Below are 19799 nucleotides of genomic sequence, written 5' to 3'. Positions count from 1 at the left end.
AAATTCTGATGAGGTAGCACCGTGTTTCGCGCGATTTTCATCGCACCAAATGGCGCCTTTTGCCAGTTGATCGTGTCCCCCGTTTCCTGATCAGCGCCTGTAGTCGCGCTACGCGCCTTTTTCTGGAGTCGGCGTAGCCATCGGATGCAAACATGAACCGCGATGGGATGCCTGTAAACACCGTAACTACAAGATCGGCCCTGAGGGAAATAACCAGAAGCGGTAAGCTGCGTGTGTGGCACGCAAGCAATTTTTTTTTACATTTCTGGGACAGCGACGAGCGGGTCACAACCCTTGCTGATCAAGGGCATCTGAAGCCTTCCAGGCTTAGTTTTAGGCCTTTGAACTCTCCAATCGGGAGTTTTTTTCCCGACTTAATCTTACTGAGTAAATCATATTGCACTTTCTCGGTTTCTTTTTTTTTTTTTTTTTTTCTACGTCTGAACGGTCGCATTTTTTTTCTTTATGCCTGCAGTGATCGCAGCCTGCTGTGGACCGTCTTGTGCCGTTCATAAACCGTGTTGTGTATTATGTGGCAGATTATTGTTGATTCTATAGAAAATAACGCGTATATTTAATGATCTGCCATATCCTCAACGAGTTGTAGCGAGACTGCTTGTATGTAACATGTACACTTATATACGTGTTTGGCGCGAAAACCGGGATGGGCGTATGGCACGATCGATCGTCGTTTATTAATGCTTCGTATCATATCCGATGAATAACCTGCGCTTAAAAAAGTAGCAGCCAGAATTTATTTCTGGTAGCTTTATACCACATGAATTGGAGTTCCAAATCGCCGGCGTAGGTTCCTTGAGCTCAAGGCTCGGCCCACACGTGCGGTGCCCAAAGGGGTTAATCTTTCAAAATATGGTAAAACTTGTTGAAACGCGCTTTAGTTGTACTAGGTAAAAGCTTTCTAGTTTTTAACTGGCCACCGGTCACCGTGCCGTAAATTTGTGAATTTTTATGCGGTTTGTTAGTTGTAAAATAACCGCGAACTTGCACGGCTGATATGACGGCTGCGTCACCCTAGAACAAATTATTTACGAATAAAGATGCCAAATACTTGCCATAAAAAAATTGCAAGTCCTGACCAATCATTTTATGCCAGCACTTCGGCTGCACACAAGGTTCACCTTGTAAAGCAATCAGCATAAAAATTAAGCTCTAAGCATCACCTTTATTTGTCGTTAGTTTTTTCTTCACAATCAGAGCTCACTTATATCATCAGTCTAGCAAACAAACGACCACGCGAAACTGAATTCACCTTCGCATGCACTGTTGCAGCTGCCTATGGCTCACCACCTTCGATTGCCAACATGATGTATGTTGGCACCCCATCCCCATCTACATCTCCTGACGAAGAAGTTGTTCGCAAGCGTGGAAGGCGTGTCATACTGCAAGGTAAGCGACGTTCCACGGAGACTTGCCGGGGTGTGCCGTGGATCATTATGGTAACCGATCGGCCATTGATGGACAGGACTAAAAATATGGGAAGGCAGATGACTCGACTTAGGGTTGAGATGAGAATATTCCGGGTGCAGCGAATAGATTCGGACAGCCCATGCTGTGAAACCAACGCACCTGATTTGTAGCCATCCCATTCCTACTATTCCTGCAATGTTGGTTTTACTCTGACAAAACAACCCAAGCTTGGTCAGGTGGAGCAAAGGATTGAATCAAATGGAGTCGAAATACTTTGGTTTAGAAGCCGACAGGACCTGAAACTTTGGTCGGGTTAAATTGTAAAATCTAGCTCTCCATGCTTGAGCAGTACCAGTTGATGTGCACGGCCAAATTACTTCAGTGCCGTACTGACACCTAGATACCGGTACAATCTCCTTCAGGACGCGGGTTCGATTCCGGGCCGCCGCAGCCGCTTTTGTGACGTAGGCGAAAAGCGAAAACACCCCTGTGCTCGAGATTTCGGCGCACATTAAAGATCCCCAGTTGGTCAAAATTAATCCGGAGCCCTCTACTACAGCACGCCTCATCGCCTGCATTGCGTCGGCACGTTAAACCCTACAATCAATCAGATTAATCAACGATCCCCTTCGGGCAAATGTTAGCGCCGTGCAATCCCCCTGTTAAGGGTGCGTGCCATGTGCAGGCCCCCTGGACTGAAAAAGACGACATTAACACACCCGCATCCTGCGCTTCTATGCCCGAGTCAGTCGGTTATCTTCACCGAGATCCACCGTTCAACTACTCCTGCTGCCTGACCTTTCCAGTTGCACACCACGCCTAGGTGCATCACCACCCTCCTGTTTACGCCTGCGCCTACCAGGACGCAACAGAATTGTGGGAAATGTTACAAAACGTGGGGCGAGTGCAGTGGCTCCTTCATACCGTGCTTTGACGCTAGTGTTTGTTGCTTTGCTGCAGGGAACCAGTTTGCACTGACGCCACCGCGTACCCCCACCAAGCGCCAGCAGTCTCCGAAAAGCGGCTTGACCACAGAGCACCCACAAACGCCAAACAAGGCCCAACTTTCAACCAGCCCCGTACGAAGCTCGCCCAGAAAGCGCCTGCTCCTCCCCTCGGATATCTCGGAGGCAATCGCCTCATCACCCAGCAAGAAGGCATGGCTCGTTTCCTCATGTTGTGCTAAACTTCAAAAATATGCGCTAAATGCATTGCTGAATCGGCAGCATTGTGTTGTAGGTTTATCCTCTGCGTTGCGTCCTGTAAAACTCCTCTTATTTTTCTTAACACAAGGTGCAGTTTCCTTTACAGCTGTACTAACAACGCTAGCCACAGTAAACCCTTGTCATAACTAAATTGCCTTATTTGAAATCGCGCTTTATTAGAAGTAGTGCATTGTCTCAGCTGCAGTGTGTGGAAAGCAAATAATATTGAATTTTAACGAAGAATCCCTTTTGACGGAGCCAGTTTTCTATCCAAAGAATTTCGTTATTGTGAGGATTTACTGTATTTAGTCTACTCTCTAAGCCAGGGTTCACAGCGTGAAGACTAAGCAAGTATTCGCTAAAAAAAGGTTTGCAACTGAATGCGACTGGTCGGTAAGAAAGCGATAGATAAAACTGGTGTCGGTACCTCAGAAGAGTTGAAGTTTGGGTCGTTTGGTACGTAAATTTGAGAGTAGAGGGCAGCGCAATGAACGGGGCGAAGTGAAGACGAGACAAACACAAGCTCTTCTTACTAACAACCAAATGATTTATTCCATAGGGGCGCCAGTTTTATACATGCTGGTCGACCACCAGAAACGAGAAAGTGAAATGAGATTTGCTCGTTGGGAAAGAGATTCGCTCTCTCAAAACCTGACACGTGTCTTCTGTCACCATTGCTGTGCGTTTTTTAGGAGCCAATTTGGTGCGGCTTTCCCTTTTCCTTCTCCCGTGCCCCTTCCTTATTGTTTTTGGTGGTCGACCAGCATGTATAAAACTGGTGCCTCGATGCAGTAATACCCCTGTCACACGGGCACTTTCAATCGCGATTGAAGTGAATCGCGATCGAGTTTTCGAGCGCGCTTGAAGCACTGCCGCTGCTACACGGCCCGTTTCAATCGCGATCGAAAAGTTGCACGGGTTGCATTCGTGGATGCCAGATGGCGCTAACAATGTACTTGTGGCCGGCGTCTGGTAACTTCGCGCGCTCGTAGGTATACGTAACTATGTAGATATTACCTCACGCTTATTTGGGTCAAGTTATTTGACACAATTTGTGGCGTTAGTTGAAGTTGTCACATTCTGTGCAATTACTGAGCGAGGACGAGAGTATCGCCGCTTTCATTCGATCGCGCTTGAGAAACCGGGATTGAGTTAGAGCGGGATCGAGCTCGATCGCGATTGAAACTGCCGTGTAGCAGGGGCCCGATCCGGATTGAGCTCGATCTGGATTGACTCAATCGCGATTGAAAGTGCCCGTGTGACAGGAGTATGAATTATTTGGTTAGTAAGCACTTGTGTTTGTCTCGTCTTCGCTTCGTCCCGTTCATTGCTCTGCATTATACTCTCAATGGTGTAGGCAGGAGGTGCTCTGTAAACTATCGTAGCCTTTCTTAGTCAATTTGCGTTTACCAGTTTAGCCTGAAGGGTCAGTGCACCCATCATAACGGTGAACACAAAGATGTTGTAGGAGGCTGAAGGAAATGCCACAGTAGCAGAGGATTTGCACATCGTTTGGGATACCAGCCCCAGTCATTTGTCATCTTTTTTTCCTTCCCGCTTCACAGCTTGTGTCGCCCGTGAAGCGTCTGCGCCTGCAGTCGCGAGAAGCTGAGGTGGAGACTGAGGTTGCCCTGACTGGCCTGACCAAGGCACAGCTGGTGGCATTGCTCAGGGACGCCATGAGCCGCAGCCAAGCCACGAAACAAGTGCGTGTTACTAAGCCTCTTCCGTATCCTGCGTGACAGTGCCTTGCTCTTCTCTTGCCTCCTTGTCCTCGTGCTAGCAACATCGCCACGCAACTGCAGTGTGCTTGAAATGGTAGACATGAAGAACCAGACCAAGGTAGCACCTAGTAAAGACAGACCTGTTTACCTGATAATGGCCGGTAGTTGCACATGTTAGGAGGCAAAAAGAAGGGTCGTTGAGGAATAGCATGACGTCCACGTGAGCAACCGTCTGGCTCTGCTCTTTTTGTGTGCACTTGTTCTGCCTCTAACATGTGTAGCTATAAATTTGTCGCCATATGGTAAACAGGCTGGTCGTTAGTGCTGCGTCCGTCTGTTTCTTTTACGTTCATTGCCACTTGAACCGTTTCACCGCAGTTCACAAGGTACCCACTAGCCCAAGCTTCAGTCTTTTCACTCTGAAGGAAAGGGACCCCAGCAGACAAGTATGTCCTACAAGAGGGATCAAAAGCTGCATAAAATTTCCCACACAACTTCCCCGTTTCCTCGTCCTCCTGCCTTCACCATGTTCGCGCCTCTTCGCCCTTCCCCGTCCGCCTGCGCGCGCGGAAGGGCGAAGAGGCGCGAACATGGTGAAGGCAGGCCCGCGGAACTAATCCCCCCACCGCAACGAATGCCCAAGTGCCCAGACGGGTCCCGGTCAACCCGGTAGCAACGTACACGACGGAACGGACGGGCTGCTAAAACTCTCTAATGCTGCTATCAGTACACCAGCTACAAGAGGAGTGTGCTGATTGGGAGCAGTATCCGAGATAAAGGGCAGCAAAAAAAAAAATGACTGCACGGGGGAGAGGTGAAAATACTTGGGGGCGAAAAACAGACGAGGCTGACAACACACCCACATATAGTTAGAAGCCACTGGGAGGTTCAGAAAGTTGGCAAAAGAAAACGGCCAGTAGAGATGATGACACAAGTGGTTGATGCCCACAGGTTGTGCAGGAGTTGCTGCCCAAGCCGGACCTGACGCACTCGACGCAGAAGTTGGAGAAACTCCTGCACCAGGTTTACCGGGCCTTCCCGCAGAAGCACTGGGGGAACAGCCGTGACGCATTCTGCTTCCGCCGGGTGCAGATACCCATCGAGACCTTCAAGGTGAGCGGATCGGTTGACAGGCACCAGACGCCCTGCTGCACAGCTGCAGCTATGAATGGAAGAGTTTGGTGTTGGGCCTGTTGGTACGTACTTTGAAGAATGGTGGAACCCAGCCTTGAAGACTCGTACATGAGGAGAGAGTTTGTTCGCCCTCACTAGTGATATCAGGCAAAGAAGCTGAATACTTGAAAAAAAAAAAAAAAAAAAAAAGCCGGTATTGAATTGTGCCATCAGCTGGTCTTTTTATGGCGCATGCCCTGACCGTGTCTTTCCTTCGAAATTTTATTCATTAAACTGTTGCTAGTCCCAGCATGTGTGTTTTCCTACTCTCTTCTCGTGTATGCGTCTTCAAGGCTGGGTTCCACCGTTTTTTAAAGCTATGAATGCCTGGCTTCAAGCAAAATTTGGCGTGTACTCGCATCCTAAACTATGGTCACCATTCTTGGCTACGTTCACCGAGAATGCCGATGATGCCAATAGGTTGTGATGTGTGTATGTCGTGGCAAGCTGTCATTGTTATGATGATGACAGATTGATGACACTGTTGAGGTTGAGTGCATAAGCTGGATGAATATTGCCCTACAGCACTGGTGAGATCGACGTTTTAAAAGGTGTTGGAGGTCAGGAAGTTGCCTGCTATTAGTCTGGAAGTGTGGGAGATGATTTAAACAGGCACATATACAGTGCATTTGAATGAACACATAAGGCAGTCAGAATGTCAAGGAAGGCATACGAGAAGTAGTTCATCACGTTTCTTTCTGTTCAAACATATTTATTTTTTAATGTTTCAAAGAAAGAAAGTGAGCGGAGTGCTCTAAACAATCTAATTTGTGAAGCACAATATCATCGCTTTTGAAAAAAAAAATGCTGGTGAATATTTTTCCCTCCACAATTGTAATTGAATGAATAGAATTTGCTCTGAAAGCAAGCTCCTCACACGATTATTGCGTAAAGCAGAGAACTATGTGATTCAGAAATACAGGAATGCTATGTATAGAAAATCACACTTGAAGAACTCCAGTTACAACCATACAACAGCATGCCTGCCAATGCAAGCCACTTGGTATTTCTCCCTTACGTTCTGTGTTTCAGTGTGTATAATCTTGTATCAACACTGTGGCTAGCTTGCTTTCCATCAAATCAGCGTGGGATTGCGTTCTGTGACCATGTGGTTATTTCAGTTGGTTTTACGGTCCTGTACTCCCTGCTTTAAAACAAAACACCAAATAACCAAATGTCACGATAGTAAATTATTAAAATGCCGCAAGGCAATGCTGATAGGAACTTTGTAGCATACTTTTTTATTTTAATGCCCTCTGCACACAGAATTTTTTGGAACTTTGCTTTTTGTTGAATTTTCTAAACAGCAGGCTTGCAAATAATGACTTACTAACGGAGTGTATATACAATGCAATGTATTTGCGCATGTGCGATTGGATGGTTATGAATCCATCCATTGCCTATCGTATTCTGTGTTACTGACATTCTCCGAATGGAAAATTAGTGCCGAATTATTGCTGAGAATTCCTACAAGTAAAGCTCTGTGAAGCACACTCTTGCATTTACCGCAATGCGCAGCAATGCATTCTTCATGATGTGTATCCATGGCGGGGTGGCTACCGTAATAGAGCTCCCTCCTGCGCTTGGACACAGCCCTTTTGCTTTAGCACAAATGGTTGCTGCGGTGTTCTAGCGAACGGAAAAGCTAATTTCCCAGGAGACATCACCTGTGATGTTATCTACCGTAAAATACTGAGCAAGCGCCCACCCCCTGAACGTGAGGATAGTTCAGGGAATTTTGGGGAGGGGGCCCTTGTTCGGAACTGCCCCGGAATTCAATATGGGGCAAAAAATGTTACCCCCCCTAAGAAAAAGAAAAAAATGAAGACAGTCAGAAAGAGCGTCGTCCATTTTGCTGAACGCTGGCGCTCCATTGCTCAATTTTCACCGAAAATTGGCCTTGACAAAGTTCTGCCACAGCAAATGCTCGTATTTTCTGTTTCACTTGCGCATCCCGCGCGCTCTTTCGATCTATGCCGAAGTGGCACGTGCACGTTTTTCCTGGCGTGGCGATGCCACTCCAAGACTTCGATTTTCTTCTTAACTGTATACAAATGCGCATCATGAGCACATTCGGCACTGTCAGACAACAGCAAAATCGCGAGCGTGCTAGTAATTTGCGGCATGTCATGCATTCCTGGATTGGATTTTGGATTAGACGAGAGTGCAGATGGAAGCATTCCAAGGTAGTTTCGGTGTTGGTAGTACTTTGGATGGTCTGGGAGTGGTGGAGAGGGGGGAGGGGGCACTTCAGAAATATTCGGCTTCCAGAAGCCCTGGGATTTAAGGGTAGCGCAGAGGAAATTGACTTCAAGGCTGTCAAGGCGACAAAAAGGAGATTCAATGCTGGTGGACGAAAAGCAGAGTGGGTTATATTGCATGGGACAGCTACCACCTGTAACAGGAAATAAAAAAGTATTTTGGGCCTAATAAGTTTTTTGTGCCTGCCCTAAGCAGCGCTAGTATTAAACCAAGAGTACAAAACGTACTAGGTATATTAGTCCTTTTTGGTAAGATGACACGTCATCACCCCGCTACAAAGGGGAAACCAATAGAAATCATCATCATCACTTGTTCGGTAGTTCACGAAAACTTGAAACACCCAGATTATGGGTGGGTGGCACTAGCACAGGTGGGGGCGCTTGATCAATGTTTTACGGTAAGCAGTAAAGCGTGCCCTAGGCGCTCCCTCCCAACAACAGTTGGACTCGGGCGAAACGGTTGTCCCGTGGAGCGGTGGTGCCCACTAACGGCGGCGCCCCCCTGCGTGCTCCCCTGTGGCAGCGCAAGTGCCTGGAGCGCGGGCAGCAGCTGTGCCAGGCGGAGCAGTGGTGCTCCCTGCTGGAGTACGCGCAGCTGGCGTGGAGCTTTGTGCGCAAGCTGCCCGACTGGGAGGACAGCAGCCACAACCGGGCCAAGGCGCTCTGCTTCCGCTCCCTGGCCGCACACTGCTCCACCGCGCTCCGCAAGGCCGCACCGGCCGGCCTGCTGGACCAGCGACAGGCACAGGCACTTGTGGCCAGGTCAGTCGGGGGCGGGGGCGGATTGGGTCCATCTTTCTCGCTACAGTTCTGCCGCCAACTTTGCGGCCACTGGGGCAATGTCTCTACGCGGGAAGGAAGGGGTTGAAATGTCGCTCGTGTTGTGGACAGACACAAGCGGAAATGGGTGCCCGAAGCAATGTTCCGTTCCCCGATACTAGGTACAAGCTCAGCACTTCGGGCCGATGCAGAACGTTGATATGCCCCCACCCCTAAACTGGCCTACAGGATACTAAACCACCCTTACTTACGAAAAGAGTGCGCAGAATTGAGCTAAAGGTGCATTTTACAGACAAAAATGCCAACAGGTCCTGAAGAAAAAAAAAAAAATCAGCGCTGTTAAAGGCCAACTGCACTCAATATTTCGACCTCTTGAAAACACTGTTTCAGTATAGTGTGCTGAAAAAGAAAGCAAGGTGCAAAATACAACAGCTGAAATACGCGCATAGACGTTACAAGCGGTGAGCAAAAATCGTCGATTTTGAAATTGAAATCGAGAAGAGCGCAGCCATTGAAGTGAAGTTGCAGCCATACAGCGAGTGGCTGGACAATCAGCGCTCGAGACAAGCCTACAAGCTCTGTGCGCGCACGGGGCAGCAAATGGGTGAAGCGTTTGCAGCAGAGCTCAGCCAGTTCTCGAGCTGCGTGGCTGGCCAGAGGAAGAAGCCCCCATCGACTGGGGCCTCACAGGCACGTCATGCCTGTACCCGCCGCGGTGGCTCAGTGGCTAAGGCGTTGCGCTGCTGAGCACGAGGTCGCGGGTTCGATTCCCGGCCGCGGCGGCCGCTTTTTTGATGGAGGCGAAAAGCGAAAACGCCCGTGTGTACGAGATTTCGGCGCACGTTAAAGATCCCCAGGTGGTCAAAATTAATCCGGAGCCCTCCACTACGGCGCGCCTCATCGTCTGCGTTGCGTCGGCGCGTTAACCCCTACAATCAATCAATCAAACGTCATGCCTGTTTATGCAATCCACCGGCAGGTGCAGCGTGGTCTGCAGTGGAGCTTTTTTAAACGCTTCTGACTGATTAAGGAGCTATGAAGAGAAAATACAACTTCGTCTAATTTGCAAGAACTAAGATTCAGTATCTCACTCAGCTCCATTACAGCCACAAAAGGTGTTTTTTTAACGAAAAAAAAAGCTAGAATTATTTTAAAACTTTCAAATTTTGCACCACCGTGACGTGTTATGAGCAAGAATGACGTCATACGGGCCAACAATAAAACATAATTTTCAGTGCGTTAACTGCACGTTAGCATTCAAGTGATGCGGTCAAATGGAACTAGAGGTCCCATTACAGACGTCCAGTCATGTCTCATCGCGACAGGTCAGTTAGGCGGCCGCCAATTGCACAAACAAGGTTCCGTGACGTCATAGAGAAGTTGCGGGAAATTGGCTAGGGGGTCGCGACTGCTTCACGCGTTGTCTTCAATATCTCCGTTATTTGTTCCAAGATTACAATGATATTGGTATCATTGTTATCGGGACTAAGCAGTCTTTCTAATAAACCCAACTTGTATTTTGTCTTCATGGCTCTTTTAACGAGGCGTTTCACGGGGCTCCCACTCAAGTCCCAGCTGATTTGGTGGTACAGATTAAAAATAAATTTGGTCGAAGTGAAATTTGTGTGCAGTTTGCCTTTAAGGCTTGAACCCAGGCTGTCTGCACCAAAGCCCATGATTCTATCCGAGGCTACCTAGGTCAAACAGTCGAGTTCTTTTAGCAGTCGCTCAAAAGAATAAAAGAAGTGTTCCAAGCAAACCCGTAGGTTGAACTGGGTGAATGCAGGACGTGCCCGGATTGTACCTATTTGTGAACAAAATGTCGCATGCCTCAACCATAACCACGTGGAGCCATGGCACGACTTAACTGCAGTCAGAAGTGGCTGTCACGTGTTTTTGAAGCTAGCGAATTTTAGCTGACCGTTTTTGACGGTCCGCTCCACTCTGGCAGCGAGCGGGAGCGCCATTGCACATGCCTGGCACGCTTAGCGGCGAACGGCATTGGCTGCGGTTGCGCTGAGCGAGCCGCCAGTACCAGAGCAGGCCGTCGAAAATGGTCAACTAAAACTCGCTAGTATGAATGTGAATCCATCTTTTTGACCTGAGCTTTTTTCTAGCTAAGGCATTGAAAGGGGAAGGCTGGGAGAGGCCACTTTTTGTGAAGCCAGTCCGCAATGTAAGCGCACCCCTGCAGCCCACTGCTCTTTCCCATTCCTGCACCAGCCTGCACTTTTTTTGGGCCAGTTGAGTTCTAATTGGTCCCGTACAGCTTGGCTGGCCAGGGTCACCTCTCAAGCTTCCTGTGAGGAGTGTATGTCACGTGTCCGCCAAATGATAGGGCAGTTCCATGTAGGATAGAAAACATTGGCTTTGTCTTTGCATTAAACGCATTCCTCATTGCATATTTGTTAGGGAACATAAGTGCCAGCCTGGACATGTGTGGGAACATTTTGGCCTGAATTTTTCAGCGTTTGTGAATCTTGTGTACGTAAGTACTTGTGCGGGGCAGATCGGGTTCTCCTTCCGAGTAGTTTTCAGAGCAGACATTCACCATAGGCTTTGCAAGGAGGGAGAGCGTACGAATGGTTGGACTTGCAGTGGAAGGTGAGGTCCACTGCATACGAGTCAGCACCTTCATTTCCCTTCAGTGTCTTGTCTGTTATGTAATTTTGCAAGTTCCTTTTGGGAAGATCTGTTCAGAGCTTTTTGGTATTCTTCTAGCTGCAATGTTCTGCGTGGCCCTTGTAGAGGCTTCTGTTATTTTTTTTTTTCCCCCATCTGGGGTAAGGGTGATGGCGCTGGTATCAGTTTTGTCTATGTTTGGTTTTTGAGTGCAATACAGTCTCTCAGTTCGCCTTTAAAATCCACGAGCCAGGGACGAAGCTATTGCCACCAGAGTTCTGGACATAAAACTCCGCTCTAAATTACACCCGTCTATCCCTCTCCCCTTTTTCACAATCTAGTTTATGATGGTGATTGTGATTGGGCCAGTTCAGAACCAACCGTGTAACACCATCTGCACTCGCCTGCACCAGTGGCACACACAACAACGTGGTGCAACAAACAAGTCGCGGAAACTTTGGGAAGAATGCTCTTTGCTGGCCTTATTACACTGTCAGGGCTGGAACAGAGTGTATCGGTTTGGGAGCAGGCAAAATTGCCTTTTGTAGCATGCTTGGAGCTTGGGGGAAGGGCTCTTGGAACAGGTCTGGAGCCACCAGAAATACTGTTTGGCAGAGGGCTGGCACAGGCTGCTGTGCCTGCCCCCTGCCAATTAACTTTCATCTATGTATCTACTATATCAGGCTTTCTACCGTGCACTAGAACCTACTGCGAACCAGGAATGCAGTTCTTGCATATCTGAAATTTACAATGTGCGGAGTTATCTACCTTCAGGCCTAGCGAGTGCGCCGCGTTATCGAAAGTCAAAAGGGATCAGATAACAGGCCTCACTTCGTGTCCGATAGACGGAATTGTTAAGCGAACTCACAGCGGTATTCCGTGAAACAAGGCGTTGGCTTGCCTTTTGTTCAATCCAACAGTGGTTTCTGTCCATGCGAAGTTGAACACAGCTGTCTCTTCGCCTGTCACGGGGTTCCGAGGGTCGACGAACGTACGCCGTAGATTACGTAGCGAGAGCGTGTTAGAAGACATAATTAGTGCTGGACCATCCTCCACACAAACAAAACTAACCTTTAAAGTTCACAGCCGAAAATGAGTAATTACCTCGCAACAAAAGGCAAACCAAATTAACAAGTGAGGGCAAAGCATCCACGACCCTGTTTGTTCAATGTGTGCAGCTGCGCGCATTGTCAAAAATGGTTTACTAAGAAAAGGCTCGTCCAAAATGGTCGACTAAATTGAAGTTCACTTCCAATAAACTGCAACCTTGCATGCGAAGATTATTCTGTTTTCTATCTGTTTGCGATGTGACACAAAACAGTTCACCGACTTTTAGCCATCTTTCCTTGTTTGTGGCGCAGCGGCCAACACCGACAAATAAAGCCGCGCAAATGCGACACAAATAAATCCAAAGTGAAGGCGCGAAGGCGCATAGTGCCTGCAGCCTTACAGCTAAGCAAAGGCCAGCTTCCATAGCCGCCATAACCAATGCATTTCCCCATTGACCAGTTCGGCGTCAGACGAGATCTCTGTAAACACGGTACGTGCGTGAAACCGGGCCTCCATTGTGTCAAGCCAACGGAGACTAGAAAATCACAAAAAAGAAACAATTCTAAATACGACACTACAGGCACTGCATTGATCATGAAGGAGTACCAATAGTATAGCATAATCGCGTAAACCACATATCAGTATACGGTCAGATAGTTTGTAGACACGTTTACTCAGATCATTTGTAGACGCGTTTACTTGGTGCGTAAAAAATTGTCACATGGGTCCAATCTTTGTGATTTGGATCTCTGAAGGTTGATGGTCAAATTAACGCACTTTTAGCAAAGGTTTGGATGCCCTTTTGACGCAGTTTTGTTTCGAGAAAGCTTTCGCACATCTCTCAACTTTCTTAGCAAGGGATGTGAAATTTTTTACCGAACATCCAGTGCAGATGCACTTCCCCTCGCTCTGTCTTCCACTGTCTCTCATCGAGTTTGGCGGTAACACCAAGCAGAGAGAGAAAGTGCCAACTCACCAACCAAGCATGGGCAGCTTGGCCTCAAGTGCAATGTCCCGAAAATAGCTGTCGTTCCTCTCCTGCTTCTCACATTTCAGGTGCAGAAGCGTCTCACTGAACACTTGGAAAATAACCCTATGGCTACACAAATTGAATGCCCTAGATTTTTCAAAGGCAACATTTCAAATGCCTGCACTTGCACATTGCACCGCCTGTACAAGCAGTTCCCTGCCAACATGTCTTTCCAACAATAACGTGGCAGTTCAGCAAGATTGCATAAAAATTTATGTGAGCATTTCTTTTTCCCCTCTCTCGTGTGGTTCACTGGTGAAAACATTACCGAGGTTGTGCTTATCTGGTCGAAATATGCTTATCTGGTCGAAATACAGGACACCAACCATTCACACACTTGAGAAGGCTCCGCAGTAGATGCCAGCAGTGGGAGGCGATTTTCGCAAAGTTTCGCTTAGCTTCAGACATTTAAACTTTGCTGCCTTCTCATGCCCTTGTAGCCACTGCACATGTAGTTTATCACACACATCAGCCTTGGCCACTGTCATCAGGCAGTGCTGGTAATGTCACATAAAATGTGCTGGCACCAAAAAAATGTATATTTTGGCAGGTGCCTAGTTTTGAGATAGTTCTTCAAACCACCAGGATAGGAAAAAATTAAAGCCGGTCCAATCAATGTGAAAGCTGTCGGAAGTGCACAGCAGTGATTCGCCATAATGGGCTGTAGCGCCGTTATCCGCTCACTGCTACCACCCAATGAAATTCAAATTTTCTGCCTCCGCTGTGGTAGCAGCGAGCGGAAGTTCTGATCTTTTTGTACTTGCTTTTGCTCCCGCACGTGCCGGCATTGCACTGCCACTTTTTTTCGCTATTGTAAAAACCAACCCAATGAGCATTCCCAACTAAACGAACGCGGGCGTTGCCGGTTAATTTACGTACATTTTGCCTCAAATGTACCTGCAATTTTCTTAGTGCTAAACAATGGGGAGATGTATGACAAGCGCCAGCGGTTCACTAATTTTAAACGCTAATGACTATGTAAACCGCTTGGCTTTCGAAGCCTCTGGGTTATGCCGCAACGACAGCCACTACGACTGAATGCCGCGTGGCTCTACTTGGGTCCAGTGAGCGAGCTACAACAACACGATCCCCTAAAGTGCTCTGCACCTAATAATGCAGGAAGGGGGGAAGCGTAGGGGCAGGGGGGGGGGGGGCTTTACAAGACTTCAATGAGCTCAGGTTATTGGTAGCAGAGCACACCTCCAAACGTTGCCAATTATAAATGCGCTTACAAGTGTGGTGAACTGCTTCTCATGCAGGCTGAAGGAGATGAAGGAAGACCACGCTTGCATTGCACCATGCCTGAAGCTCGCCGAAGCTCAGCTGGAGTCGCCACACCCGTAGGTGTGTTCAACGCCACCCATCCGCCACTCTCCGGGCATTGCAACCATACAAAGACACGAAGACTCTGCCCTTTGCATGTTTTTAATTTTTATTGTCATCAATATCATTGTTTCTCTCTCTCTCTCTCTTTTTACTTATGTACACAATAAAAATCATGGGCCTTTTTTGGTCACTTTCCGTCTCCTGCAGTCGTTTCACTCTTGAAAGTGCGTGAGCTTGCCGTCATTTGCGCGCGATCATAGACGCGCGCGCCCCCTACCCCTGTTTGATAATAATAATAATAACTAAAAGAAACAGCAATACACGCTTCCTTGTCAGTTTTTTTTTTTATCGTTTTCATTTTCGAAAAAGAAAACAACCCCCGTCCCACATCTGTGAAAGAAAAAAAATCGTGTGCCAAGAAGCAATGCTCGACTAGATTCTCCCTTATAAAAAAATTATTTAAAAAAAACGCAGGAGCCAAAAAAAAACATGAAAGCAAGAACACTGAAAAAAAAAGTTTCCACAAAACAGGCCAAGAAAAACTGGTCACATTCTCAAAACAATAGAAATGTGCTGTCTTTTTTTTTCCCTTTCTTCTTCATTGCAAGCAGAAGAAAAGCAGCCAGGATGGACAGCGTAGAGAGAAAAAAAAAAGAACATTGTGCGCCAATAACTATGCTTCCACAAATTCTAACAAAAAGCAACCGTCTTTAGTAGCCGCAGAAAAAAGGCTTTGTTTCAAAAATACTCGCACAACAAGCACTCGCAAACCTTTCTACTGCACTGCTTTGCCAAGAAACAAGTTCGAAGGAGCGTCCAAGACTGACAGGGGAAACAAATGTCGGTTATGATACATCGTGTGTATGCACATGTGTGTGTCAAGGAGGGGAGCGGCAAATGTCATAGTACAGCGGGTACAAGCCGTGATTTGCGGGGGAAAGCCTACTTAGTAGCGAAAAAACTTCCTTCCCTGCCCCCTCCGCCGAGGCGAGGGGGAACTAACATGGCAGTGTGGCACCAAAATCTGATGCAGATTTTCGGGGAAGAGAGAAAAACAACAGTTGAAAATGAGGACGTGCAACGGCCCCGCCCCGAAGAACCACCGCTCCGGGTCGTCTTTGTCTTCACACGAGAACAGACTCCTGCTGAACATGCACACACACACGCACGCACACTAGACATGAGGGCAGGGGTTGGAAAGGCAAAGAGATAAGACCCCTCTGAAACTAAACCTGTTCGCAGTCACTTCTAAAAAGAGGGTGAAAAAAAAAAACCTCGCATTCCTGCACAGGCTGTGTTCCATATTCTCCAGACAAAAAATTTTGCGTCCGGTAAGTGACAGCAATGCCCTCCTTGCTCTCTGTTCTCATCACAAAGATTTTCAAGTTAGCGACCAACTGCTTGTCATACAAAAAATATTGTAAGAACAAAACGTCATGCTGCACGGACAATTCAGCAGGGACCACACCTAAGCCGATCACTTGCGGGCATGCACCCATCTTATTTTGCGAGGATTACAAGAGTTACTGGAGGATAATCTGTAGCCCTAAAGTTTCAATGACATTTGGGGAAGCTCAAACGTTGCAAACAGCCTTGAGAGAACCCGTCCAGCAATCCAAAAGACAGTCAATAACGCTAAGAATAGGAACACAGCCTGAGGATTCGATTCCCAAAAGGTAGGGGAGAGAAACAAAAAGAAAAGACACACAGATAGCAGCCGTTCTTTCGCACACTACTCCCCTGCCAACAATGACCACGGCTCCTTCGTGTAACGCATTCGCGTGTGTCTCGGTATGCAGCTATATATTTATATATATATCAATGGCACTATTTACACTGCATGAAAGCAACAACAGGTAGGACAGAGAGTCGGCGAGGGGCGTGTGTGTGTGGGGGAGAGAGGAGGGCCTATAATATCGGGCCGAGAGATGCAAAGATTGAAGACTGTAGGAGGCTCACCACCCCCTCAAAAGTCCCGTTTCTTCGTTGCCTGGAACCATTGCATTATTTCGGAGAAAACAGAAAGGACCGGGGCTAAGCCCAGCTGGTTTTGGTGGGGGAGACGACAGAGAGGGGTGCGTCATTCCCTCACGCGTAAATGTGGAGCTCTCATTGCTGTGTCCTCCTCAGTGCTCAGAAACCTCTCGCTCGTTTCGAGATTACCACAGACTGCAAAAGTTTACGAGTCTCTTGTAAGCGACTATCTTGGAGAACTCCTCGTTGCCACAGCTGCTGCCGTGTGCACGTACGAGCGAACCTTCGCTTCTGAAATTCACGCAGAATTCTTCGCTACAATACAGATTGAGTGAACGTTAGATGTTCTCACGGCCCATAGTCATCTGCAGTCTACGCTACATGGAGGCATCATGAAATATCACAAGGGTTCTTCTACCCGCAAAACATGATTCTATACGCCACTGCGCCACCCAGGTCGGCCAATCAAACAAAACCGCCACAGGAAAGAGAAGAAATTTCGCAAGTTTTTCCCGTTTACCCGATTCTTGGCGTGCCAAATTTCCTTTTGGGCGACACTGTTCTAGCAGAATACAAAGATTACACCGCGTTTCAGTTTGCATTCATGCAGTATGTGAAACAACATGCCTGCTCTCAATGCGACAACAGCAGTCGGATTGCATATGGCATTACGGTTCAACAAGTGTGACCACCGTGAGCGGAACAGTCAAAGCATCGAAAAAATGAGGGTTGACAAATACAGCACATCGTTTCGCCCTTCCCCTCCGTTTACTGAAGCCAAAACTAAGAAGCTAAATGCCCTAACATCAACTCTGCTCGTGACGTGACTGACGCTTTCGCCACTCCGTGCCACCAAGTTCAGCCAACTCTCCATCAACACACACACACATACAACAACAGCAAAAAAAAAGAAAGAAAACGTCTAAGGCCTGAAAACTTCTAACCGTCCGTGTAGGATTTACTGCATCCTGATAAAACGAAACAAGACAAAGGAACTCGCGGGCAAAACCATTTTTCTGTGCCCCTCGCTGAATTGCGGGAGACAGCCGACAAGAAGCTGCAAGAGTGCAGACTGAGAGTACCTGGCTTTCTGTAAGTAGAGAGCAAGTCGGTGCGGTGTTGCAAGAAACAGGGGCGGAGGGAGTAAAAGGGAAAGGGAGCTAGAGAGAGAGGGCTCGGTGCAGGAAAGAAGAGGAGCAAATAAATATCGATCCCGGTGTTCTTCAACATGTGCTCCGCCTCACTATGCCTCTTTTTTTTTTTCCCTGCTTCTCCCTCGCAGCAGCACGGTGGGCCAATTTGCAAGGTGAGGGAGAGGATGGCGCACAGCATATTTATATATTTATAATGTATGTATAGTATTTATAGCTATGTACAGTAAGATACAGCGTGTCCCGACCATGGCGCCCGCAGCAATGCACAGATGATGTACAGGTAGTATAAATTATTTCTCCCACGGCACGAGCAGCCGACGCAGCAGAGTCGCCGCTCCGCTCTCGTGTCCCCCGTGTCCCCCACCAAATGTCCTTCGGGGTGGGGGAAAGCGGGTGGCCACGGAAAGAGGGTGCACAGGTTGGGGCAGGGGGGACACCCCTGCTCTATGTACACACAACAACGCACATACCACATTGCCCCCCCCTCATTTTCCTCCGGCTAGCTATTTACACGGCCGCACTCCCCCAACTCGATCCGCGAGGGATCCTCGGGTTGCACTCTCACGCCTCCGCTGTTCCCCGCCGTACGACGACAGCCACCTTGACCACTCTCGAGAAGTGGTCACTTGACAATCCGCCGGACATTGCCTATCCCTACGCTACTGGGCTTGAAAAGCAGTGCGTGCACCGCCGACCGGTGTACCTTCTTGCACTGCTCACGGCTGCAATCCCGTGTTGATGCTAAAAGCTTGGAACACTGCAAATCATGGTAAGCGTCCCTCACGTCACCTCAGAAGAAGCGATAAAGTGTCCGAGATTTCACCCGCAAATTAAAGGTTCTCTGCAAGAGGCGGGGAATGTCAACAATAACAACCGAGCTTTTTTGTTGCACGTTTCCCTCCTGATATTCTGAGCTTATGTTTGCGCTTTGTCCCTTATTACGCCCACAAACTAAAAACTGCAGGATAAGACGGGGAAAAAACACCACAGTATGTCAAAAGCTAAAAAGCGCAACAAAGCACTGAGGATGCTGCTACGACAAGCTACCAACTTTAGTAGGCAGAGTCCTAAGTTGGATAACACCCAGCTTCATGACCCAGAATGTTCACGAATGCTCTGGCTCATAATACGAAGCAGACAGCCACGGGAAACTGTTCTGCAAAAAAGAAATCCACCTTTCGGTTGCTCTCTGACCGACAGCCCCTGCATGGTTTATATTTTAACACTGCTTTTCTCACTACCGCAACCTGTAGACTGCCTCTAGTGTTGGCCTCACCTGACAAGTGTAGCCAATGCTAAGCAGGAGCTTTTTGTCTCACGGTAACGGACAGTTCAGCGCCGAATGCTGTCGATTAAAAGACGAGGCGGCTCAGAAGCGCAAATTTTGCACAGATTGCGTTGCGGATGGGTTTCCTGCGGTTGGACGCCTACGACGCACAGCTCTGCCCTGCCCAGAGGCCCCAGCAGCCAGCTCGAGCGGGCGACCCGCTCCCCCCGTTCTGCGGCCCAGCGTGGGCGGAGTGCCCCCGACCCGTCGGGGGAGTGCGGCCTCTTCTTCCCTCCTCTGCTAGGCGGGGGGCCGCATCAATGAGAGACCACAGGTGCAGAGTCGACGCAGACGCCCAGCATGGGCGAGTCCTCGCCGTCGGGTGCCCGCGCGTACGGCGCTCCATAGCCGTGGTGGTAGCCCAGGGTGTCCATGGGGCTCAGGCGCTGCTGCTGCGGCTGGGGCTGCGGCTGCGGCTCGGCTACCATGCGGGCGGCGCCTCGACTGCACCGGGCGTCCGAGGAGGAGCTCACTGCGGCCACCGCTGCGACTACTGCTGACGCCTTAGACGGAGCCATCATGCAGTGCAGTGACGAGTGCAGCATTGACGCGGGGTCCGACCGCGTGCGACTGCCCGAGGATGAGGCTGGGGGAGAGGAGGGGGGAAACAAACAATGAACAACTGCCTCGCCTCATCCCGTGCTCCAGTTTATCACGGTTCTGCTTCTGTTCTACAAATCCCAACAAATATTTCACTACGATATTGCAGCCACAGAAAACAGGCCAGAAATTAAATGCGCTTTAT

General features: G+C 48.5%; 2 protein-coding genes across 5 annotated transcripts in view; one reads left to right on the top strand and one right to left on the bottom strand.

Moving 5' to 3' along the window:
- The first annotated feature begins 15 nt into the window (after positions 1-15).
- LOC144179151 (uncharacterized) lies at positions 16-14789 on the top strand. Its single transcript, XM_077707394.1, has 7 exons — positions 16-222; positions 1291-1407; positions 2389-2585; positions 4199-4339; positions 5309-5470; positions 8315-8553; positions 14533-14789. The coding sequence occupies exons 1-7, from the start codon at positions 153-155 to the stop codon at positions 14615-14617; spliced, it is 1011 nt and encodes a 336-aa protein (XP_077563520.1). The 5' UTR covers positions 16-152; the 3' UTR covers positions 14618-14789.
- Positions 14681-19799, bottom strand: part of LOC144179148 (dual specificity tyrosine-phosphorylation-regulated kinase 1A-like) — a 106327-nt gene continuing 101208 nt past the window's right edge. For all 4 annotated transcript variants that reach the window (XM_077707391.1, XM_077707392.1, XM_077707389.1 and 1 more), the window contains one exon: positions 14681-19640. In XM_077707391.1, coding sequence (XP_077563517.1) covers positions 19312-19640 — 329 coding nt within the window. In that variant the 3' untranslated portion in view covers positions 14681-19311. The remainder of the gene's footprint in view (positions 19641-19799) is intronic.

This window comes from Haemaphysalis longicornis, unplaced genomic scaffold, assembly GCF_048455015.1.
Source record: "Haemaphysalis longicornis isolate Haplotype H1 unplaced genomic scaffold, Haemaphysalis longicornis Haplotype H1 scaffold_4, whole genome shotgun sequence".
In the NCBI taxonomy this organism is placed as follows: Eukaryota; Metazoa; Arthropoda; class Arachnida; order Ixodida; family Ixodidae; genus Haemaphysalis; species Haemaphysalis longicornis.
Note: the sequence above shows the minus strand (reverse complement) of the source record. Positions and strands in the feature narration are given on the sequence as shown.

Bases quoted from the DNA above. Each gene is read 5' to 3' on its own strand.
- LOC144179151 (XM_077707394.1), top strand. From the start codon at position 153: ATGAACCGCGATGGGATGCCTGTAAACACCGTAACTACAAGATCGGCC. The intron at 1,408-2,388 runs GTAAGCGACGTT...GCTTTGCTGCAG, and splicing joins AAGGCGTGTCATACTGCAAG to GGAACCAGTTTGCACTGACG. The intron at 8,554-14,532 runs GTCAGTCGGGGG...CTTCTCATGCAG, and splicing joins GCACAGGCACTTGTGGCCAG to GCTGAAGGAGATGAAGGAAG.